We start from the raw sequence: 25,619 nt of genomic DNA on the forward strand, positions 1-25,619 counted from the left end.
CGGCCTTACTGTACCGGGGGGGGGCCTGTAGGGACGGTAGGGCCGGCCTTACTGTACCGGGGGGGGGCCTGTAGGGACGGTAGGGCCGGCCTTACGGTACGGGGGGGGGGGGCTGTAGGGACGGTAGGGCCGGCCTTACGGTACGGGGGGGGGCCTGTAGGGACGGTAGGGCCGGCCTTACGGTACAGGGGGGGGGGCCTGTAGGGCCGGCCTTACGGTACGGGGGGGGGGGCCTGTAGGGACGGTAGGGCCGGCCTTACGGTACGGGGGGGGGGCCTGTAGGGACGGTAGGGCCGGCCTTACGGTACGGGGGGGGGGGGGCCTGTAGGGACGGTAGGGCCGGCCTTACGGTACCGGGGGGGGGGGGCCTGTAGGGACGGTAGGGCCGGCCTTACGGTACGGGGGGGGGGCCTGTAGGGACGGTAGGGCCGGCCTTACGGTACGGGGGGGGGGGCCTGTAGGGACGGTAGGGCCGGCCTTACGTTACGGGGGCCCTGTAGGGACGGTATGGCCGGCCTTACGGTACGGGGGGGGGCCTGTAGGGACGGTAGGGCCGGCCTTACGGTACAGGGGGGGGGCCTGTAGGGCCGGCCTTACGGTACGGGGGGGGGGGCCTGTAGGGACGGTAGGGCCGGCCTTACGGTACGGGGGGGGGGCCTGTAGGGACGGTAGGGCCGGCCTTACGGTACGGGGGGGGGGCCTGTAGGGACGGTAGGGCCGGCCTTACGGTACGGGGGGGGGGGCCTGTAGGGACGGTAGGGCCGGCCTTACGTTACGGGGGCCCTGTAGGGACGGTATGGCCGGCCTTACTGTACGGGGGGGGGGGGGGGGGCCTGTAGGGACGGTATGGCCAGCCTTACTGTATGGCGGGCCTGTAGTGACATTTCTCTTTAAGTCCGCAATCGGAACTTATATTTTAATTTTTATGGGGAATTGTGGCTGAAGGAATACAAATAGAAAAGTGATAAAAAAAACATGTAAGTGGCCGTACTGTCATGTACCGTATTTTTCGCTTTATAAGACGCACTTTTTCCGCCTCAAAAGCGAATGTGCTGAAAATTCGTTCCGATCGCAAATTTAACGCGCGGACGTGATTTATTTAGCGCGATTGCGCGTTAAATTTGCGATCGCACGAACAAATGTGCGATCAGTTAGAAGATTTCTCTCCTGTCAAAAAAACAAAAATCAGTACTCACCACCCCCGGCGTTCTGCGGCGCTGCTGCAGGCTGTCGCTCCCTCCTGGTCCCCGGCAGGGCATTGCTTTCTGGACACGGGGCTTGAAATCCCCGCCTCAAGAAAGCTAATACCGTGATTCAGCTAACACACGCCGTCAGCCAATCACAGCCATTCAATGACATCATTGAATGGCTGTGATTGGCTAATACACGTGCGCCTTCAGCCAATCACAGCAGAACGCCGGGGGAGGTGAGTAATGATTTTTTTCCCCTATTTTCCCGCTCTAAAACGGAGGTGCGTCTTATAGACCGGTGCGTCCTATAAGGCGAAAAATACGGTAACTTAGTTTACGGTGCTTATAATTGGTGGCAGATTACTTTGGAGGGGGATGTCACTCATTTTTACCATTTGTATGTTTTATAAAAGGCATTTAGTGTAAACTGTAACAAATGTTATTACTGTGAAGGTATAATCTACATAGGAGAGGAGCGAATATGGAGGGGAGCGTCTTGCATTAAAAGTATATTCTTTATTGATTAAAAACCATACAGCTTACAGGTCCGCGCTGAACGCCTGTTGACAAAGGCTTTTGTAGCCGAAACGCGTTCAGTGTTAAAGGGGTTGTCTCGCGCCGAAACGTTTTTTTTTTTTTTTTTCCATAGGCCCCCCGTTCGGCGCAGGACAACCCCAAGGGATATGTTAAAAAAAACCCCAAAAACATATTACTTACCCGAATCCCCGCTCTGCGACGACTTCTTTCTTCCTTCACCAAGATGGCCGCCGGGATCTTCACCCACGATGCACCGCAGGTCCTTTCCCATGGTGCACCGTGGGCTCTGTGCGGTCCATTGCCGATTCCAGCCTCCTGATTGGCTGGAATCGGCACACGTGACGGGGCGGAGCTACGATGACCAGCTCTCCGGCACGAGCGGCCCCATTCGGAAGGGAGAAGACCGGACTGCGCAAGCGCGTCTAAAAACGCCAGAAGAAAGCGAAATTAGACGGCTCCATGGAGACGGGGACGCCAGCAACGGAGCAGGTAAGTGTATAACTTCTGTATGGCTCATATTTAATGCACGATGTATATTACAAAGTGCATTAATATGGCCATACAGAAGTGTATACCCCCACTTGCTGCCGCGGGACAACCCCTTTAATCAATAAAGAATATACTTTTAATGCTAGAAGCTCCCTCCATATTCGCTTCTCTCCTACAGAATTTGGCCGCTTGCCGTCAGCTGTTTGAGGACGGAGCCCCCGCTGGATCTTATATCTCCCTGCTATGTTGCAGGCACTGCTGGGGAGGTGAGCCCATACCTTTTCTTGTTTATTTATAAAATACATATATATATTTTTTTCTTGTGCACTTGGGGCTGCGGCTGTGTAGTAGCGTCTGTGTAGCATGTACCTGCAGGAGACGTACATGGATGCCGTGCCGCACACAATGGGCATATGTTCATCCCTACTCTTATCTCCTGTGCTGGAAACCTACTACACAGTAGCTGTGCCCCATACATGCTCTAGGGAAGCGCAGTGCTACTGCTGGAACCGCGGGGGATTACTTCTGGCAGCGCCGGTTGGCACCTAGCAGGAGGGTGGCCGCAGTCACCAGTTCTTAGCAGCAGCCTGAGTGGGATACAGCAGCTGGAGCTCGTCGTTGGCTTTACAACGATGACTGGAGTCTTAAGCATTTCATAAAGGGGATACCACGACGGTCACCGCTGCAGTGAGGCTCCTCTCTATGAAAGCCGCTGATACCCGCTGTAAGAAGCTGTAGGGCAGCCGCCAACAATATGGCATTACGTTACAATGTTCAATGCAAAATCTCCCTCTTCCTGATCGGGGAATGGGGGCAGACTTGTAGCAATCAATTTACAGGTGGCTCACCTGTAGCAGATTTTCAGCTGTGCTCCCTCTGGTGGTCAACAATAGGAAATATGAAATTTTTTTTTTTTTCAGATTTCCTAAAGAGTGAAAAAATGTAGAGAAGAGCAGAAAAAATGAATTCACCACAAAAAACAAAGCAACATATTCCCTTTAAAGAGACCCTGTCACCTACTTTTAGTCCTATGTGCTAAGCTTATGGCCTGAAAGTAGGTGATGCGCTGAGTCTGTGGATGTCAGTGTATGTCCGCCTGCACACGGCCGGGTTCTGCAGCAAATACCGCCCATACCCTGCTATGGAAAAAGCGGTTTTCCTGCCCACGAGCAGAAATCAACTGCAATTTTCCGCTTGCGAGGGAAAAATCGCAGCATGCTTTATTTTGAGGCGGATTCTGTGCGGACGGCTTCCATTGAAGTCAATGGAAGCCGTCTGACCCGCTGCCCTTCTGCAATCATCATTGCGGAAAGGCCACAGGATCTCAGTCATTGCCTAGCGACGCTGCGGCAAAATCTGTTCTGCGCATGCACGCCAGACGGCGCATCTGCAGTGCTGATAGAGAAGACTGTGGACAGGTACGCAGGGTCTCCGGCCAAGCACAGGTTGGATTCCGCTGTGGGATCCGACCCGTCCGTGTGCAGGCGGCCTTATACTTACCTCCCTTGTCGTTTCTCCAGTGTCTGCTCTGAAAGCTGCCGTTCAATGCATTAAGTAGTCTGCCGCTTCTAGTTTTATAATGGATGGACTACTTGGCAGCGCTGCTCAATGCATTGAGCGGTAGCTTTTAGCGCTCACAACGGGGGAACAACAGAAGAGGCAAGTATAACGCTTACATCCCCCGAACTCTGCCGGTCACCTGCTGTCAGCCCATAAGCTCAGCTCATAGGGATAAAAGCAGGTGGGAGTCTATTTAATGTACCAACATGTGATAACGGTGTCGGTATATGCCGGCTCTTGCTAGTTGTATATGAAGAAACACTGAATAGTTATTGTTTTATGAGTTTGGTACTGCATTGACAGAAGTAAACGATTCTTATAGTTGTGAGTGTCCAGCGCATCCTGATGTAACCGCTACAATGTTGTCACTGTATTCTTATAGGTATCGATTTTGCTACCTGAATGCGGATGCCTCCCAGAAGATATAAAGCAAGTCATTGATGGCATGGGGAGTTACTATCTGGTGAAGAACTTGCCCCTGCACACGTTTCTAACACCGGAATTTAATAATACGTTTATAAAGAAAGGTAAGAAAACAAAAATGACTTTTCTTTCAGTAGTTCTATAAGTTGTTCTTTAGTTGTTGTGTAGTTCCATTGCTTTCTCAAAAGATTCTGGTGTCGGCGGGGGTGAGCGGTGAGTTGCGGGGAGGGGAGAGAGTGAGAGAGAGATCTCCTTGCTGGCGCCCGAATCTTTTGAGCCGAGCGGGCAGGTACTCGCAAAAGGCAATACTTGCTCGAGTAATTTGCCTTAGCGAGTACGCTCGCTCATCTCTAGTTATGATGTGTTGATGAGCCGTGTCCTCAAACATTGGTAGGAGTTTGGTGGCTGCGACCCCTAGGGATCCTGAGAACGGGCACCTTCAGTTTCACTGCTGGTAATGAATCAAATGGGACTTATTGAAAGCGAGTGCTGATTGCTTTGATAACAATTCTGTTATATAATTAATTTTTTTTATTTTCTTTTTAGGCTTGTTTTATGCACTTTCCTATAACACAAGAATTGACGAAGACAACGTTGCTGCGGTGCTGCCAACAGGTAACTCTTAAAGTTTAGGAATGACCTGTGGACAAAAGAAAACCGGAAAGTAATGTGTGTCCACTTATCTGTATCCCAGGCTAGGAGGGTAACTAAATACAGGAATACACAATATCCCAGGTATTCTGTCAGGCTGTTTGTATTTGTGCCATAGAGAAATGGCCTAAAATGAAAGTATACATAAAGTTTGTGAACTTCGTTTTTTTTTTTTTTTCTTCATTTTTTACTTTGGTTTTATAATTTATACTTTCGTCTTTTAAATTCGGGAACAAATGCTAAAAATCGCACTTGTGCTATGCATGCACTAAAAAATAGCAATCTGTATTTAATTTGTGTAGCTGTAATGACTCTGCGGACAACGAACACTTAGGTCACGTTCAGAATGTAGCCATAAATTTGCTGACGTTAAACCAGGAATGGCAGGAAATTTGGGACATTTTGTACCCTCTTTACATGTTCTGCTAAAAGTCTGCAGCGAACACACTCTGGATTCACAAATGTGCAGCGGGATTAACATTGACCAAAATCGATTGCTTACAAGCTTCGACTCTAAGACCTGATGTCCACGGCACGTGGATTTGCGCAGCGGAAGATGCGCGAGTCAGTGCTGAAATGATTTTTTAGAGTAATTGCCAGCAATCACAAGCCCCAAGTGACTGCCTTCCCCTCCTCCCAAGCAATCGGAGAGGTATCTGCCTACAAATACGGAATGCATCCACAATTGAATTGAGGATGCATTACGTATCTCTCGCTTCCATAGAGATCAACGGAGCCCATCCGCGAGGAATCCACGATAAAATGGAGCATGCTGCGATTTTCTTTTCCACGCAAAACAAATCAAATTCGCCCGTGGACATCAGGCTTTAGACTTTAAGTTTATGCCACATTTATTTTCCTTTAGCGTCATAGGACGCACGTCTTTACGTCCTGACTGCAGGGTATTTAACAGAACAGGATGTAGACTTGTGCCCTGTGGATAGCTCAGTCTCAGAAGCACACCATCCTGCAGCGGGACCCGGCTGTGACTAGTAGCCAGCCTCCTGCTGCAACAGCAGGGATCAATAAGAACGGCAATCCCCGCTGTCCTCCACCCCCTCGTATAGATTGCGGCATGTAAAGGGTTCACAGAGGGAGCATGCTTCCTTTGTGACATCATCAGTGAGGGCCACTGACTCAATCGGATGCCAGTTCCTGGTTTCCTAGCCTGCCATTGCCCATGATTGTTATTGGAAGCGATAAGGCACCGCAGTACAGAAGTACTGCAATGCATTATCATAGTTGTTATGTTTCAAGTCCCCTTCCGGGACATAAAAAGTGTAGGGGAAAAAAAAAAGCGTTGCTTCCTTTGCGCTTGCTACAAACCGTGCTGTTTCTATATGAACGCAGTGCAGTAATAAAGCTGGAGAGACAGCATGTTGGCATCAGTTCATTTGGTTGCTTGGCATTCATATGACACAAGTCATCGGACGTAGATGAGGCCGAACTTGTATTCTTGGATTTCTTTAAATGGTTTTCAAAAGATTGAATATAATTGTACATTATCTGCTTATTCACATAGTTTTTTACTTTTAGGGAAACTGATTCTATCTGTAAATAAAGACACGTATGAAGAGTTGGGTCTGCAGGGCAAGCCCTCGCTGTACTCGGGGAAAACTGCCATGCGATATAGTAAGTGTCGGGACACCTGGTTATTGTTTGCTTCGGGTCTCGTACTTTCATTTGTCTTGTGCAGTATAATAACTCCTACATTTTGTTTTACAGTTGTGACAATTGACCTGACAGACAGCGCTATGTCCCCCGATGGTAAAAAGTTCCAGCGTGTGAGTTGGGCCTTAAGTCAGAAAAAACCTTTGGCTTTTGATTTTCTCCTTGCTTGGGATAATTTAGGTAATAACTCCTCTACTTCTTTATTTTTGGTAGTTTTATGTAACTGCATTTCATTTTTGACTAATTTTTGGTAGCACTGAAGTGACTGGCTAGTGCTTTCCACCAACCCTGACCGGTCTCCCATACCCCCAGCATGATGCTGCCACCACCAGGCTTCACTGTAGGGATGGTATTGGGCAGGTGATAAGCAGCGCCTGGTTTCCTCCAGACATAACATTTAGAGTCCAAAAAGTTCCATCTTGGTTTCATCAGACCGGAGAATCTTGTTTCTCACAATTAGGGTCCTCCTAGGTCTTTTTTTTCTATTCAATTAGATTAAATGCTGGTGACACCCTGATAGATAATGGTCATATCTTACACGGGTTTATGGAATCTTGTCAGCAGCTATATTGGTCCTAGTTAACTGAAACTGGTTATGGCCTATCGAATTACTTAGGTCATATTCTCTTCCCACAGTTGTCTCACAAGGACAGACTCTTGTTGGAGGCTAATATCACTATGGAAGAGTTGGAGCAGGCTATAGCTGACATGTCCAATGGCAAGTCTCCTGGACCTAACGGTCTCTTGTTGGAGGCTTTACTCTAAATAAATACTTAGAATAATTGGGACTTGATCTCTTTACTATGTTCCAGGTAGCCTTTAACCCCTTAAGGACCAAGCGCTGTAAATTTACAGCACTTGGTCCTGAGCTTTAATCCCGCCCAATTGCTGAAATATGCCTCAGGATTAAAGCCTTTGCTCCTGCAATCAAGCAGGAGCAGATCGGGTTTTCAGCTGTTAGTCACAGCTGAGAACCTGGAGGAGAATGGAGAAATGATTTTTAACTGCTTCTGCCTTCTCCTTTCTCAGGTACATAGCGCTCAATCACGCTAGCTGGTGATCACGTGACCGCTGGGATCCCCTGATATAACAGAGCTGCAGTGTCATACTAGACCCTGACCAGCTCTGTTAGTGACTAATGTCACTACAGGGGATATTTTCCCTTTAACTGGGGCTCCTATAAATATCCAAGCTGCAGTGGAAAAGTGTGTAATAAAATAAAGCAAAAAAACATTTGAATGTCCCCCAGAGGTCTTTTATGACATCATGGGGACATAGATGATAAAAAAAAATAGTTCCAAGAATCAGTGAGCAAAAAATTACAAAATAAAATAAAAAAATATACATTAAAAAAAGAAAAGCAGACTCCAAACAAAACTGTCGTCGTATGCTCCCTGTAATCTAAAACCATACATATTATATAGCAAAGCATCTAACAAATATGCCTCACGCTAGGTACGTCTGGTAGATGACCTGTCCCCACCCCCTCCAAACACAGGGCCCACTAGGAGCTTCAGAGAACTTGTCTACGCTATAATATATATTATTATGTGTGTATATCATTTTCACGATTTCCCATCTGCCAATTGTACGGTCTCATAAACTGATGCCATGACTCATATATGAGCAGAGCCTGACCCATACTCATGTCGCTCTCACATGGGCGTATTGTCATTGCTTGGCACGCGATACCAACATCCCATTAATTTGTGTTGAGCCACTCACACCAGCGCGGGTTTTTATTTTCTCGCACAAAAAAAAAAAAGTCAATATGCTCTCTCGGTCCGTTTTATGTGTGCATACGGGCCAAGATGGCGCATGACGATTGGCAGCATGCAGCAAGTACGCTTGTCATTACTCTGGCGTGCCGGCTCACTCGGTCATGTGAACTCTGCCTTATTCTGTCTCACATTTACAGTCTCATTAGACCAGAACATACGTTTGCTTTCACACCGTCATTAGGGTCGATTCAGGGTTTCCGTCTCTGTGCTCTGTTTGCGGAGGAGAGAAACTGATATAAAACGGAGAAAACCAATCCATTTTTTTTCCACCCCATTGATTTCAATGTGTTTTCCAAAAAAACAGAAAGGCTTCCATTTTGTCAGGTTTCCAGGTTTATTTTTTTTTAACCGTTGCAATGGAAGCAAACCAAGAAAACCTGATGTAATGGAAGCAAACGGAAGTCTTTCAGTTTTTTTGTTTTTTTTTTTGAAACCCCATTGAAATCAATAATAAGATCCATTTTTTCAGTGACTGAAAATTCTAAAAAAAAGAACGGTGTGCAAAAACCTACTCCTAAAACAGTACACAACCAAACAAATGGGGATTTATGAGGTAAAAAGCAACACCTCAACCGGCCCTCAGTCTTCTCTCTCACCGCTACTTCCGGCCTGGGCGGCGCATGCTTCTGTGGGCGAGTGCCGGTGTGCATTCTCTTTTTACATTCAGCGATAACCAGGGACTGTAAATCAGGACAACACCACCATACAGGACTTCAGTGGAAGGTCTCTCCCTGCTGACTAACAGGTTCCCTGCTATTTATGGTGAGTGTCTTCAGTCCACCAGTTGCTGATTTGTCCATATACTGTTTTGTTTTACATATAAAATTGGGATAATGCTTCGGTATTACTAGTTGAGGTGTTGCTCTTTACCTCCTATAAATCCCTGTTTGTTTTTGTTGTGTACAGCTTTATGATGGGTTTTTTGCACACCGTTCTGTTTTATGATTTTTCTGCCACTGATATTACCTATAGGCCAGGGTAGTAGCTAGAGATGAGCGAGCAGGCTCGTTTAAGGCTGATGCTCGAGCGAGCATCGCTCTTCTCGAGTAACTGATTACTCATCCGAACAGATGCAGGGAAGGGGGGCGGGAGAGAGAGAGATCTCTCACTCCCCCACTGCCCCCCCCCCCCCCGATTTGCTCGGATGAGTAATCAGTTACTCGAAAAACCGATGCTCGCTCGAGCATCAGCCTTAAACGAGTGTGCTCGCTTATCTCTAGTAGCAGCCTATATATACGGTCACTGCAGGAAAAACGACCTCCTTGGCGCGGAATCCCTTTTACTAATTGTCGGGATCCATTTTTTTCCATTTAGAAATTTCGGTTTCCTCCTAAAACGGAACAGAGAGACAAATACCCTGAACTGACCCTAACGCAAGTGTGAAGGCGGCCTAATCGAGCCAATGACGCTGACACATTGAATAATAATGTAGCGAGATCACATGAAATCCATATTCCGATAGTTTAGGTCGCCTACAGCGGATGATAATGCTGCATCCAGTCTTGTTTGTTTTATTTTTCAGAAGAACCATCTGTAACCTCTTATTTCTCAAACTACGTTCTTAAGGAGTTCGCACTTAAGAAAGCTTTTAGTTTCTTAAGAGATCTGCCCTGTCCTGTGCTGATGAGTGAGGAGCTGCACGGTAAGGAAGGAGAGTCCTGCAGTGCCGATGAGGTGTTTGAATGGCTTGGTGCTGTCAGCAATAATATTGACTGGTAGGTGGATTCTTAGAGACTTTTCTAGATTAGCATATTCATGACTTAATTAATGTCCGAAAAAATACAATATTTGAAAGTACACACGGGGCAGAATTGGCGCCAACTTTCCGTACGGAAATTCCACCTGCAATCTTAAGCCTGAGACTAAGCAGCAAAGTGGACAAGATGTAAACTGACATGCCGCACGGAATTCATAGCTGCGACATGTCAGTTGTATCGCCGTTTCCGCTGCAAGCTCTCTCCTCTCTATGGGGGAAGAGATTCCCGAACCGGAATACAGGCTGACAAGCCGCTTCCAATCCACACCGAACAGCGTTGGTTTAGAAGCTGCCTTTCCACTGCGCAAAGCTCGCAGTCCCGCTGCAGATGTTTCACGGGACGGAAATCCAGTGGGAACGTGGCCTAAGGGTGGTCTCAAATCTGCGTTCAGGGAGCAGATAAGGGGATCCCCCGTGGCCGAACAGCTTTATATAAGGACGAAACTGAACAGTGCTCAACGGACCTGAATGTCATTCCATTTAGATTTATGGCAACTGAAATAAGTAGGAAGCAGTGGACAGGAAAATAACATTCTTTATTACAGTATCTAGTTTGCGGTGAAGTACAGCTCTGGGGTAAGGGGGAAGAATGATAGAAGTCCACTATAATATTCCATAACATGAATATTAATATTAGAAGGCATCGGGGATCTTCATTTCTTCTACAGTAAGGAGGTTAGAGGAGGAAAATAATTCCAGATGTGAAACATACTTGACTCCTGCGTTTTAAGCTCATTTCTCTGTCTAGTCATCAGCCAACTTGGTTTCGGATTCTCCACTCTCGTCAACCTATGGGATGGTCTGGAAGTATCACTGGTGAGCAGACACCGTTCAAGGTTTGAAGATCTTTTATTTCGCTGAGGAGATGGGTAGATTGGTTTCCATTCCCCAGCAACTAGGTCTTAGTGACTTGGGAAGAAGCCTTCCCTTCACTAGAATGGCATCGCTGTCCTATATGTGTTTGTAACTCTTCCCGTGCGTCATGAGCAGTCGTCCATAACCGAAGACTCTTAGCTGGATGACTGCAATAGGACAAGTTTTCTTGTATATAGGAGTGAAGAATCTTGTGAAGGCCACACTCAATGTGAGTCACTCGGAACCTCCATGTTCTTCTCTTGAGTTGATTAGGCCCATGTTCTTATCATGTTCCACATAGGAATGGCCTCTAACCGGGAAGGTGAGAGCGATGCTCCTTAAGCGTGAATAATTATTGTAATGGAGGAAATTAAAATCTGTGTAATTTTTGTTGTGTTCAAACAAGAATCTCAAAAGATTTGCAGATGCTTGATGCAGGAATCAAGGTGATGGGATGAAAGTTGTAAGCAAAAACTTCCCTTCATAGCAACAGTTTCTGGGTAAGTATAGAATAAGGATCTTCTCTTCAAAAAGGATATAGATGTTAAGAGTAGAAAGACAGCTGCCATTTGTATTAAACATCATTGCTTGTTCTATTCGGAGCTGGTAAGAATTTTTTGAAAGGCCATAGCTTATCTTGTTGGGTGATGCCCCATTGTGTTGCCAGCCATGCTCTTCCTGTCCAAAAATTGGTCAGCTTTTGGCAAGAGGAACCTGTTTTTCTTTTTCCGGCTACTAAATCAGCTGCTTCTTGGGATGAGATTTGGGTTTCGTTGACTGGAAGTGGAAGAGAATGTCATCTGCTACTTCCTGTCTGAGCTTGTGGGGTCAATTTCCATGTTGCCCTTTTTGTCCACAGCTGATTTTCTCGTCTTTTATAGACTTTCCAGAATGGTTTTTGATGTACAGTTTGTAATCCTGTGAATGGCAATAAAAGCCTTTCTGCCAGACTTGCACATCTTCTGCAACATTGGTTTTCATTCCTCTTACCCAGAAGGTAAGAGTTTCCTCATTGTTTTGATTCCCCATCAGGATTCCGAGGATGTCTTCGTTTCGCTGGGCTGATTTTAATGAATAACGAAAGATGTTACATTTTTTCATCCTTCCTTGTAAGGGAATTCATGACGTTTCTTATCTTTTCTTGTTCTTCATCGTCGATCTTTCTAATATATCTAAACCAATCACAGGAAGGTCCTGCAATGTGTCCCCTTAGCGGATCTATTTTCTTAGATCCTTGTTTCCGCCGATGCTTCTTGTTAGGATGTTCACTCTCATCCATTTTCTTTTTGAAGTTGCTTCTATTTTACTGAGAGCGGTTAGTAGACCCCACGTAACTTCACTCTACTAACTTACCAAACTGTTGATGCTGACCAAGCTGCCATGTATAGACTTGCATCGCTTTTCTGTACCATGAAAGTGCCTTTTGATTAGTTGTGAAAACTTGTGGCAGGACTTTTAGGTTTCCCATATTGTCTCTTGGACTTGCATCATTCTTCCGTAAACCTTCTGTAAATATATTTAAAATGAAAAAAAGAGACTTTAAGCGTTTTTTGTTTTTTTAGGTAGTACTATGTACAAAAAAAAAATCACACTTACATGGACTTATATCATTTTATATTATTCTTCCCCCTTACCCATATAAAATGTTATATATATATATATATATATATATATATATATATATATATATATATATAATATATATATATAAAAATTTTTATATGGGACCATAGAGATAAACAGATGTAGAAATAAGCCCTAGCCTAATTTTTGGGGAGGCTTAAAATATATGCCCTACCCTGAAAATTAGCCCTAGTTACACTACATAAAAAAACTGAATACATTGCCAACAGGATCGGTCCAGGTCCCTCACACTGCTCTCTTACACTGCTCTCTAGAGTCAGAGTGGTTCCTGCAGTCCTCAGCCATTTGTAGAACACCACTTCCTGGTTACAGGAGTCATAAGTCCCACCTCCTGGCTTTAATTGCTGAGCAGCGGTGGAAGAACCAATCAATGCAGCGGTGGATGAACTAATGTGATGGCTGTTGACTGGTTCTTCCACTGCTGCTCTGCCATTCAGTGCAGCGCTGGATAAACCAATCACAGCCCTCGAATTTGTTCATTCAGCACTACATTGATTAGCTGAGCAGCGGTCGAAGAAGCAATCACAGCCCTCACTTCCTGGAGTGCGGGATTTATGAATCCTGTAACTAGAAAGTGATGTATGAGCGGCCGAGAACTGTGGGAAATGCGTCGGAGTTGTGGAGAGCTGCGGGAGGGACCTGAACTGAGCCTGCTAGGTAAGTATAATAAGACATAGTGCTTTTGGGGCAAAGATTAATATAAGACAGGGTCTTATTTTCAGGAAAACACTGTGTGTGTATAATATAAATAAAATTTTATATATATAATGAAAAAACGACATAATGTGTCAGTAATGATTATTATCACAGTGATCGTCTTGTGTTTTATAAACGTACCTACATAATGTTGATATAATTTGCTTTCAGTGACGAGTCTTCTAGCTTTGTATCAAGTTTTTGCTGCCCAGAGCCAAACCTTTTAGTTGGACAAGCACGTTTATGTACAGTTACAGGATTCATCACACCCTCGAAAATCCAGCAGTTGGTGAATCGGCTCCGGTAAGACACGAAAGGTGTGTGTGTATGTATGTGTATATATATATATATATATATATATATATATATATATATATATATATATATATATATATATATGATTTCTAATATTATATAATATATTTCTACATTATACATATCAAAAAGAAAGCAGCACCATATATGTAAAGAGACCGCAAGCGTGCAAGCTCCGACCCAGCACTGCATCAGAAGACTGCGCTCCCAAAAAGGATTTCAGTCGGCACGTCTGTATTTTATAATGCCACCATTGCACTGGTCCTTCATTCCAGCGGAGCGTTACATGGCCCGTGACATCATCGCCAGCTCCTGGCTCAGTCATGTCCAATGTACAAGGCTAGAAGCAGACCTGAGGCATATAGATCTACTGCCAACTGTACTCGGGTGCTTGAAGACGGAACAATTATCGTTCAAACGATGATAATCATTCGGTCTAAACGTGCCCCAACGACTGATGTCATCGTCCTTTTTATGCAGCCATAAAAATCCTAGTTGGCTTGTTGACTTTAACCCCTTCCCGCTCCTGGACGTACCTGGTACGTCATGGCAGCCTGGTACTTCCCGCAACATGACGTACCTGGTACGTCCTGGAGATAGCACGGGATCACATAAGATCCCGCGCTATCCCGCAGCGGGAGCCGGCTGTCAGTCACAGCCGGCGTCCCGCTCCAACAGCGGGGGGACATCGGAGATGCGCCCGCCGCTGTTAACCCCTTCCCTGCCGCGATCTAAGTAGATCGCGGCAGGGAAAGAGTTCACAGAGGGATCGCGATCCCTGTGTGTCTCCGGCCGGAACTCGCGATGTTATCGCGAGAGCCCGGCCTGTCACCATGGCAACAGGACGCCAGACACTGGCATCCTGTATTGCCTGTGCCTATAATCGCTGTACAAGCGATAAGGCATGGCAGAGCAGTAGCTCTGCCATGCCTTATGACGGCGATCATAGGCACAGTGATGTAAGTCCCTCAGAGGGACTCAAATAGTATAAAAAAAAGAAAAGAAAAGTGTAAAAAAAAGAAAAATGTAAAAAAAAAATGTAAAAAACCCCTTTTTTATGCTTTTTCTAATATTAGCATAAAAAAAGGGAAAAAAAACGAAAACCCCACATATTGGATATTGACGCGTCCGTAACGACGTGTACAAAAGGTTGAACACGCTTTTTATTTTGTACGACAAAAAGCGTAAAAAAAAACGCTAAAAAACAGAGGCAAAATGCTAATTTTTAGCATTTTGCCTCACAAAAAATGCAATAAAAGTGATCAAAAAAGCCGTATATTTCCCAAAATGGTACCAATAAAAACTACAGCTCGTCTCACAAAAAATAAGCCCTTAAAGAGCTCTGTACATAGAAAAATAAAAAAGTTACATGACTTTGAATGCAGCTATAGAGAAAAAAAAAAGATTTCCAAAAAAAGGGGGTTTTATTGCAAAAAAGTGTAAAAACCTAAAAAAAATATAACAATTTTGGTATCGTTGTTACCATACCGACCCGCAGAAAAAATTTAGTGTGTCATTTGTGCTGCATGATTAACGCTGTAAAAAAAAAAAAAAAATCTATGGCAGAATTTATGCGTTTTCTCTCCCTGTTATCATTAAAAAAAAAAAAATACATTTTTATGATATTGTCTATATACCCAAAAGTGGCACCGATAAAAACTACAGATCGCCATGCAAAAAACAAGCCCTTAAACGGCCGCGTCCACGGAAAAATAAAAAAGTTATGGCTTTTGAAAAATGGAGATGGAAAAATACCAAAAAATCGCTTGGTCCTCAACGCCAAAATAGGCCGTGTCATTAAGGGGTTAAACTGCGCTCATTCAGTTGTTTTCATTCACTAATACGGCAGATGTGAAAGACTGAACGGTTTCTTGTTTGAACGAGCCAATGATGTATCTGTCTGTATAATGGGCTGCACGAGCGAATGGTGACGTCATTAGCTCCTTCATACGATAAATAAATAAATTTTCAAAAGGCCCTTAGATTGCTATCACAGGCCTTGTGTGGGACAGAACGAGCTAATGACATCACTATAGGCTTGTGCAGCCTGTTTATACAGACAGATACATCATTGGTCATTCATATGAGAAATCGTTCAGTCTTCCACATTCGCCATATTGATAAATGAAAACAACTCGCGAGCTGAAGGTTGCAAGTTCAATTCCTGCCTGGTTCAGGTAGCCGGCTCAAGGTTGACTCAGCCTTCCATCCTTCCGAGGTCGGTAAAATGAGAACCCAGCTTGGTGGGGGATAATAAACAAATTACCTGAAAGCGCTGCGGAATAAGTTGGCGCTATACAAATAACAAGTCCCCCCTACTGGGAAGATACTGACCTAGTCTTGGAAGTATTCATCCTCCAAAAATACAGCAGTTGTCAAGGCTTCACAGCTTTCTATGGCGGCCAACCAAATGCAAAAGCAATTTTATTCCACACCTGGAAATATATTAAGTCCAGCATTTACCTCTTAAGATCGGCGCGCACCTCTTAAAGTATTAGGCGCACCTCAGCTTACACTGTAATGTACGCCAGGTCCAATTTGGCCTACACTTCTGATTAGAGATGAACGAACGTGCTCGGCCACGCCCCTTTTTCGCCCGAATACCGCGATTTTCGAGTACTTCACTACTCGGGTGAAAAGTACTCGGGGTCGCCGGGGGGCGGGGAGAGGCGTGGCGGCGTGGGGGGTAGCAGCGGGGAACAGGGGGGAGCCCTCTCTCCCTCTCCCCCCCCCCCCCCCTCACTCCCCTCTCCACCCCCCCGCGCCGCCACGGCGACCCCCGAATTTTTTCGCCCGAGTACGGAAGTACTCGAAAATCGCGGTATTCGGGCGAAAAAGGGGCGTGGCCGAGCACGTTCGCTCATCTCTACTTCTGATATATTATACTCCCAGTTTCTGATACAAATTACACATAAGTGTGTCATTGGGTGGCCGCGTCCCCTTCCAGCATGCCATGCCCGTATTTTTTTAAATAGTGGTCTAGAGGACCAAAAGTTGCAAACTTTTTACACAAGCAAACCTTGCGCAAAATGTTTAACAGCAGAAACCGACCTATAAAGCTCTATGAATTTCCTCCATAGTGTTCCAGTTGACATTCCAATTTTGATGGCAGGGATATATTCTGCCCGCAACCGCCACACATATATTGAAAGGCGATTTCCAAGTTGTTTTTTTTTTTTTTTTTTTTTTTTATATATTCGACTCCCGCTTCAGTGAGCTGTAACTTGGTAATGTATTGTTGCTGTCCGTTCCAGCCGGTCTGGGGCATATCTATCATGTATCCACTGCATCCTATTCTGGTCTTGGGACAAAAGCTGTTGATTCAGTCTGTGACTTTCCTTTGAAAGGTCTCCCCAATCCATGTGTCATTTTACGATACATCACGTATAAGGCTGGATTCACACGAACGTTTTTTTGCGTGCCCCTTCTGCTCTGCATGTAGTTGCACGTGTGCTAGAATCATTGCTTGCACAGTCAAAAAAAAGTTAGGACCAGAAGGAGATGTATGTCAACTAGGGCGGGCGATGAAGGGCATGATGCGAGGACTGAGCGTGACCTGAGTCGGTAGTTTGCACGTTTGCTAAGAGTTTTGGGATCTGTAGTGACCTATCCTGAAACTGGAAGTCTGAGCAAAAGAGGCGGTGTGCCCAGGGGATCAACGGACCCCAAAAAATGTAAGTCAAATAAAAATTGGTAAAGGCACTTTATTTAGTAATCTGTCATGTGACGCAATGACTATTCGTTTTTTGTATTTCTATTGCCAGATAACCCCTTTTAACAAGGATTCTAGCCTGCCTGCATATGTGTTGTCTTGAACAGGTTAATCCGTACATATTTCTGTTATAGGGTTAGTCCCACAAAATGAAGCTATTCCCACGGCTGATAACTAACTGGTGGGGGTCTGACTGCTAGTACCTCACCAATCATGACAGCTGGGGTCCTGAAGAATCCCGAATAAATGGATTGGTGGTCATGCACTACGCCTCTTGATTCATTTTAATGGAATACTGGACATATCTTGAGCTCCGCTACCCCAGCAGTCCTATTGAAAGGGAGGGAGTAGCAGCACACGTGCATGACAACCCCTCCTGGTGGTCTGACCCCACTGAGCAGATGACTATCTCCTGTCCTGTGGGTATGGGAACTTCATTTCGTGGGACAAGCCCTTTAACCCTTTCCAATCCACTGTCTGACGTCTAAAGACATTCTGATTAAAGGCTGTGATGTTGGAAGACGTCCGGCAGGGTTTTCTTACTGTATATTACTGGCCGCTCTGTTGTCAGGGGCCTCTCCAGCAAGTCCCATACCGCAGTACTGGCTCTAGCCAGCAGATGGTGCTATTGTATAATAGCAGAAAGAGAAAGCCCCCTAGGAAAACCATGAATCCAAAATTGGATTGCAAAGGGTTAATTAGAGGAATTCTAATATTTATGAGCTAAATTTTATTTTTGTAAGACCAGCTGTTTTTCGCTTCATTGTAGACTGTTCTATTCTGTTTGTTTCTTTTTATTGCAGTGAATATTTCAATCAACCCAAGCTGAGTCAGTGGGTATCCCTCATGGTACATGGTTTTGCAGACAGTCCGGTATCTTGGAGGGAAAGTGAACACGGGTTCTTTAAAGGGGGTGAAAATTTGTACAGTTTTGTCATCTTTAATAATGAGGACTATTGGCTGCAAATGGCCGTTGGAACAGATGACGGCTGCCCCCCCTAATTAATGCTGGAGTCGTTTACGTACAATGGAGGATGTTTATTTTTTTACAAAAATTTTCCCCATATATGATCTGGGTATTTACTATGAAATATGTATGTTAATATTTTTGGTCCACAAATTGTCTAATCCCGGAAATAAAGGGACTTTTTATGACCTCTGCTGTTTTTATTTTCTTTTTAACTAAATGTTCTGTTTACAAACACATTGGAATTTTTTTTTTTTTCTCGTTTTGGCTGAATAACTGTTCAAAGAAAGTTAACTCTAGAAATCTATTATGACTGAAATTGCTACCTGTTGTAAGCTGGTAAGGTTAGGTTACCAGTATTGGAGTCCAGGAAAAATGCTGTATAATCCAAGTTTTACCGTAGTTCATTAAAATAAGTATTGCAGTACCTTGTACAAGCCATCAGTTGATCGCAAGTTCAACTGATGGCTGTGATTGGTGCATCGAGCGCTGACTCTGATTGGCTGAGCCAGCGCTTGATGAACCAATCAGAGCAATCTCTTGCTGGAGGCGGGGTCCTCAAACCCCTTTACCAGCAAGATATGCTCGGCGCTGACAAGTGCAGGGAAGCCTGCCCGGATCTCCGGAGCGCAGCAGGAGGGACCCCGACGGCACCTGCTAGGTGAGTATTGCTTTTATTTCTTGTGGATAGGCTTGTATTACATTTTGTGGTATATAAAATAATCCCCGAAGATTAGCAGAACGGCAATTTATCAGCTCCCTATAGTACCGTAAACTAAGTTATGGTGCTGTTAGAGGGGAAGCTGGATGATGTATTTTTGTACTCGCCCGCTCTCTGGTTCAAGCACGGTCACCTGGAGAATGATTACATAGCGTATGAAAACCTAAGGCCTCATGTCCACTTGAAAAATACAATCCGCGGATTCCGTGCGGATTTGCTTTAAATGGTATTTTTTTGCATGCAGATATCCGCACACATTGCTATCAATGTGATAGCAATGTTGCCGATCCGCGTTTTCTCCCGTGCGTGAAAAACGCAATTCTTTTAAAATGCCATCCGCGGTGCAAAAATCAATTTAATGGACCGCAGATGGCCAATGATTCCCTATGGGCAAATTCCCCTGCGGAATCCGCAATTCTATTTAGCTAGTGGACATGAGGCCTTACTCTTTTCTGATTGCTGTTAGTGGGCTCTTCCATACAAGTCTATAGGAGAGCGTGCGCACTGCAATCTGAAAAACCTCAGATTTCAGTGTGTTGCATGATCTTCACTGGGTGACAGCACAAGAACCAGGGAGTGGGCGAGTATAAAAATACATTGCCCCGCTCCCTGTCACCTCCCCTAACAGCACCATAATTTAGTTTTCGGTTCTGTAGGAAACTGACAGGTTCCCTTTTAATTGTGACCCAGTTTTGCAAAACACAATTCTATCACTAAACATTAATGTGTGTTGCATAGCTGAGTCCAAGCCACATCCTCACCACTTCCCCACCACAAACCCTTCTGAAACAAGTACAAATCTAAAGTATTTCAGGTACTTACAACTTTCCCCAGCCATTTGATATACATTAAATGTTTGGAGACTGTTTGTAGTGGACCTTTATCAGCATTGTGCAAGATGATTCGCAAAACACCCAAGACAAGTATGAAGGACACGGCGCTACTTTCCCATCACTTGTTTATTCTTGATAAGTATTGAGCTTAGCGGGAAAGGAACGGATTAGGTAACTAGAACACAAAATCTGCCATTAAAAGTATTTGGAGTACATGGCATTGTTTATGTCCGCCACACAGGCTCTGAGGGTTATGGATTGAGATAACAGACACTACTACACCTCACAGAAGGGGTGCCACCTTCTGGCCCTTTTACACGGGCTGAGAATTGCAATTCTCACTTGCCTGCCGGAACGAACTGATGACGTCGCCCCTAGCTTGTTTGCGCTCCGGCAGCCCGTTTCGATTGCATGATTCTCATTGCGAATGGTGCAGTCCTCAGGCACTTATTCAGCTTTTCACATGCCTATGTCTGGTCTCATGTAAATAAAGCATCATTCTTGTATAATATGAAGTTATGCAACTTTCTAAAAGAATTTGTATCAATGATCTCCACCAACTGCATTCATGGCCGTCTGATAGCTTACATGTGTATCCCCCCCCCCCCCCCTCCGACACCCATAGGCCCCCAGTGATGTGATCGTGGGGTGCCGATGTTGCTATGGCAGCCCTGGGCCTTGTGAAGGGTCCTAGGACTGCCCTGGATTTAACCCTTTGATGACACAGCCTAGTTGGATACTTAAGAACGCAATGCAACTTTTTTTGATTTTCATCCATCTTTACTTTTCAAAAACCAATGCTCTTTAATATTACTCGAGCTTGTTCTTTGCAGGGTGAGTTTTAGTTTTTATTGGCACAGCTTTAGGGTGGAGTGAGAAAGCACATCCTTTCTCCAGTTTTTTGTTTTACAGTTTTTGATTTGCGGTATAAATGACAGCTTTTTTGTTCAGCAGGTTGGTACAATTACAATACAAAAAGTGTATATATTTTTCAGGTTTTTCTGTTTTTGCTAAGTTTAAAAACCCTTAATTTGTCTTTTGGCATCACTCTATTCAAAGGCCTATAACTTTTTTTTATTTTTCCATGGATAGAGCTGTTTAAACGCTTGCGTTTTGTGTGACAAGCTATAGTTTTTATTGGTACTATTTTTGGTTACATATGCCTTTCTTGATCACTTTTATTAAATGTTTTGAGAAGCGAAATCAGCATAAAGCTTCCTTATTTTTATTTATTTTTTAACTTGGGTATTTATTTTAATTGTTTTTCCTTTTTCTGTGTCCCTGTAGGGAATTTGAATCTGCAATCCTATGATCTCTCAGTTAATACACCGCAGTACTTCTCTACTACAATGTATTATTTCATTAGCTGCCATTACCAGTCATAGAAGAAGCATGTCAGATGCTAGTTGCCATGTCACCCTATTGGCCCTCTGTGGTTTGATGGCGGTGGGCTGATGTCAGAGAGAGCTCACTTCTTTTTAGGGCAAGTCCCATCTTTTCTCACTTGTACTAATAATGCAGGGGCATAACTAAAGGCTCAGGGGTCCGGGTGCAAAAGTTTAGCTACCCCCCTCACCTGTACCCATACCCAGAGACGTAACTTGAGGCCGCAATGCAAAATCTGTAATGGGGCCCCCACCCCTACTATAATGCTTTATTCGTACTACTAGGCTCCCTATATGGAGAACATAGGCCTTATGGGCCCCCTAGGGCTCCTGGGCCCAGGTGCAACTGCATTTCCTGCATCCTCTATAGTTTCCCCCTCTGTATTAACGGGTGAGAATACCGCTAATAAAAATGAAACCATTGGGTACAAAAGAAAATACCTCCTTAGTCATAGTTATTTTAGGCATAACCCCATTTAGGTATTGAGTATGATGTAATAATGCAGCTGAGTTATTATCCAGGTGGACAACCATGACCGAGTAACCCATTATTAGGCCTCATGTCCACGGGGAAAAGAAGAATTAAAATCCGCAGCAGATTTTAACTCTTCTCCCGCACGCGGATCCGCACCCCATAGGGATGCATTGACCACCCGCGGGGTAGATAAATACCCGCGGATGGTCAATAAAAGTGAATTAAAAAAAATATGGAGCATGAAAAAAAAATGAACATGTTCCATTTCGGTGCGGGTCTCCCGCGGGGACGGCTCCCGCAGGCTTCTATTGAAGCCTATGAGAATCACAGAGGCAAAGGGAACTAATTTATAAAACGCCCAAATCACAGAAGATCCCTTAAAACTATAATATTTTATTCCTGTTACATTAAAAAACACACATTGGGCTCAAGACACTCATCAACTGATGAAAAAGATAAGACAAAGACAAAGCAACAATGAACAGAACACACGTGCTGGTATAGGTCACGGTGTTACCACATAAAGGAAGTGTGATGTTAGACTCAGTTTGTACGTCTCAGGTATGGCTACGCAATTCTCGTGCCATAGGAACTTCCCATTAGAGGGACAATATTGACATGGAGGGATAGGACGTCGCCAATCTCCCAGATTGTATCTCCTATATACCTGAGATGATATAGTGTGATGGGTTAGAATCGCCCATCAGTATAGGATATTGTCCCAGTTTAGTACTTTCATTCATTGGTTTGGTTGATAGACTTGACCAAACATCTTCTAATATTCATATGTGATTAGCCTAAGAAAACAAAAAATTCTAGACCTAAGTGAGTTGATGTAATCACTGACTGAATCGAGATATTTAATGATTGATTCAAAATGGATGGTTCTGCTTCTATTTGCTTAGGTTAATTTATTCTGGTTCAATGCATTTCAGTCGGACCCACGACTTTTCAAGAACCGGGTGGTCAATTGTTTAGAATACATATGTCCATCAGTGTGGAAAGTTGACCGATATATGAATCAAAGTAGATCTATCTCGGTAGTTAGTTATTCATGCCAGAGAATAATTGTATATATATCTTGAGTGTTAGTAGATGCGAAAGAATTATTGGGGGGGGGGGGGGGGCTCAAGATAGATTTTGTAGGAGTCCCAAATAATTCTAATGTCAGCTCTCCTAATTGGCAGGTGTCAATTTGATATTTATACACCGCCTCTTAGCAGCTACCATTGGTCTATCCAATTTGATGATATCGGTGACGTAGAGATGGGTTATTATTCTATATTTCTAGAACACCATTCTCCTGCTATATAGACCAGTGTTTCAGCGCTACATTAGATAGAGGTTGGCCATCAGGGCAGGAGGCTACACCAACCTCTATCTAATTTAGCCTAAAAGAAAATTGCTCTCCATTCAGCGCTTTTATTTAGTATAGACAGTTAGTTAACTGAGTCAAGACTATTTGACCAAGGGTTCAGTTAGCTACACTGGCAAGTCTCCTGACTTTTCTGCAGATCTAGACTCAAGTTTAGGGGTATTGTTTCCTCCGATGTTTGCTGAGTCTAGATAGTCAGTAAACTGGGTCAAAAATATTTGACCGAAGGTTTAGTGAGTTAAACTAGCAAACCTGCTGACCTCCTTGCACATCTAGATTCAATTTGAGGGGTATTGTTTCCCTAATCTTTAGCTTTTTCTCTAAGCGCTGAGACACTGGTCTATATAGCAGGAGAATGGTGTTATAGAAATATAGAATAATAACCCATCTCTACGTCACCGATATCATCAAATCGGAAAGACCAATGGTAGCTGCTAAGAGGCGGTGTATAAATATCAAATTGTGCTGAGCACATCCGCCGGCCGAAGAAAGAAGATCCAGCCGTGAAGAGAAGATCTGCACGGTCCGCTGCGGGTAAGTTTATTCTTATTTTCAGCCCTCATGTCCGCGGGGCAGGAGGGACCCGCTACGGATTCTCCATGGAGAATCCGTAGCGGGCCTGATTTTCCCCGTGGACATGAGGCCTTAGGGTCTTCATTACTTGTTCCTTCTGTGTCTTCTCTCCTCTCTTCAATAGTATTGTCACATTAAGCTTTGCCCATGCTATCCCCCGATCTGCACGGATAATTGATGGGACCAACACAACCCAATATACGCATACCGAGTGAAAATCTCCTCTCCCACCCACTTGGACATGCGCAAGTTCAGATTCAAACAAGTTGGCCAGTCACCATCATACCCAGGTCGGATAATATATTGGAATGTGAATCATAAGTTGACTTTCTTGATTGTCTATACTAAAGGCTATAAATTGTGTATTGTACACCCTATGCATTGGGTAAGACTTGCAATATGTAATTTACATGTTCTCTTATTTCATGTCAAAAAAATCCAATAAAATATTTGTTGAAAAAAGAAAATGAAACCGTTGACATTAATGGTTTTGTTAAGTCCCATTATGCAGCCACATAACGGGACAAAATCACGCCCATCTATTTAAGCCCTTTATAGGAGCAATTAAAAACCACAATTTCAAGTCAGTTAAAAAAAATTTTAAATAAAAAAATATCAAAAATGACAGAAAACCCTTTACCTATTTTTTTCCCTTTAAAATAATTGAAAATATAATTGTTATCACTGTCTATGTAAAAGCCCGAGTTATCGAAGTACAACAGCTGGAGACTGTTTATGGCGGCTTGGAAAGAAACCTGGAATAGAGGCTTAAGCATTGTGTTAAGAGTTGTACTGTTATTTCAAGTTATCCACTAGCCACAGAAGAAATTAAACCAGAATCGGACAGCGCCTTGAAAAGATGAAAAATTGATGTATCTGTACAAAGTTAGTCCTTTTTTTAAAAAAAAATTACTTTCAACCCCTCACAAAATCCACAGACCTGAAGAGCAGCATATGTTAACCCTTTGCAATCCAATTTTGGATTCACGGTTTCCTAAGGGGCTTTCTCTATCTGCCATTATACAATAGCACCATCTGCTGGCTAGAACCAGTACTGTGGTATGGGACACGCTGGAGAGGCCCCTGACAACAGAGCGGCCAGTAATATACAGTAAGAGTACCCTGCCGGACGTCTTCCGACATCGGATCTGTACAGGCTTCAATCAGAATGTCTTCAGATGTCAGACAGTGGATTGGAAAGGGTTAAGAGAAGAAAAACCCTCAAAAGAATGGGGGTATTCCATATGCGCTAAAGCGGTGATGATTGAAAATGGTATATAGTACTTACTGGGGAGGGGGAGATCCATCCCGCCTACAGCTGAAAGACAAGGCAGTCCCTCCTCCCTTGGGACCAGAAGCTTGTTGTTAATTAACTTCCAGCAGCTAGTAGAAGCTTTCTCTTTTCTTTATTTCGTGGGTCAGGAAGGGTTAACAGCAACGCGTTTTGGTGTAGATGACACTCCTTTTTCAAGCTTGAAACGTGTTACTTCTGTTGTACATTAGTAGAAAAAATATCTGTAAGTGCTTCTCTGCTTTAGCTGGAAGCATGGCCGTTTTGCTTTCGGGATTAAGGAAGCCCAGTAGTCTGACACAATGATTCACTTGGTATGATGGGAAAACCCTCTTTAAAAAGTTGAAACAGATCTGTGCAATGGATCCACTTTTTTTGGAAGAGATGATGGGATTTTTGGATCCTGGAGAGAGATGAATTTTGATGGAATCGATGCAAATCGATACATTTTGAATCAGCTAGGTTGCATATCTCCCACATTTGGGAATACAGTTAAGGGTTGTGTCTTATTTCCTTCATAAAACCCATGTAATTATTTTTAATCTTTTTTTTTTTTTTAGTTTTTTTTTTATTGGTTTTCACTCTTGTATGTGTATTTAGACTTTCAGTAAGTCTAAATTTGCCATAATTAATTAAAATAAAGGGTCATTTGATTTAGTACCTATTTTTCCTAGTACCAGTTTAAGCACAAAGGGAGCTGAAAGGCACTCATAAGGTTA

The 25,619-nt window shown here is 44.0% G+C and overlaps 1 protein-coding gene across 1 annotated transcript in view; it reads left to right on the plus strand.

Annotated features, from left to right (window-relative positions):
- The window catches only part of RPP40 (ribonuclease P/MRP subunit p40), a 39,566-nt gene extending 21,131 nt beyond the window's left edge, over nucleotides 1-18,435 (plus strand). The window contains exons 4-11 of the mRNA XM_066578836.1: nucleotides 2,395-2,482; nucleotides 4,159-4,303; nucleotides 4,746-4,814; nucleotides 6,387-6,482; nucleotides 6,576-6,701; nucleotides 9,825-10,017; nucleotides 13,425-13,556; nucleotides 18,084-18,435. Of these exons, the coding sequence (XP_066434933.1) occupies nucleotides 2,395-2,482; nucleotides 4,159-4,303; nucleotides 4,746-4,814; nucleotides 6,387-6,482; nucleotides 6,576-6,701; nucleotides 9,825-10,017; nucleotides 13,425-13,556; nucleotides 18,084-18,282 (1,048 nt within the window). The 3' untranslated portion in view covers nucleotides 18,283-18,435. The remainder of the gene's footprint in view (nucleotides 1-2,394; nucleotides 2,483-4,158; nucleotides 4,304-4,745; nucleotides 4,815-6,386; nucleotides 6,483-6,575; nucleotides 6,702-9,824; nucleotides 10,018-13,424; nucleotides 13,557-18,083) is intronic.
- The last annotated feature ends 7,184 nt before the right edge of the window (nucleotides 18,436-25,619 follow it).

Source organism: Eleutherodactylus coqui, chromosome 9 (assembly GCF_035609145.1).
Source record: "Eleutherodactylus coqui strain aEleCoq1 chromosome 9, aEleCoq1.hap1, whole genome shotgun sequence".
Lineage (NCBI taxonomy): Eukaryota > Metazoa > Chordata > Amphibia > Anura > Eleutherodactylidae > Eleutherodactylus > Eleutherodactylus coqui.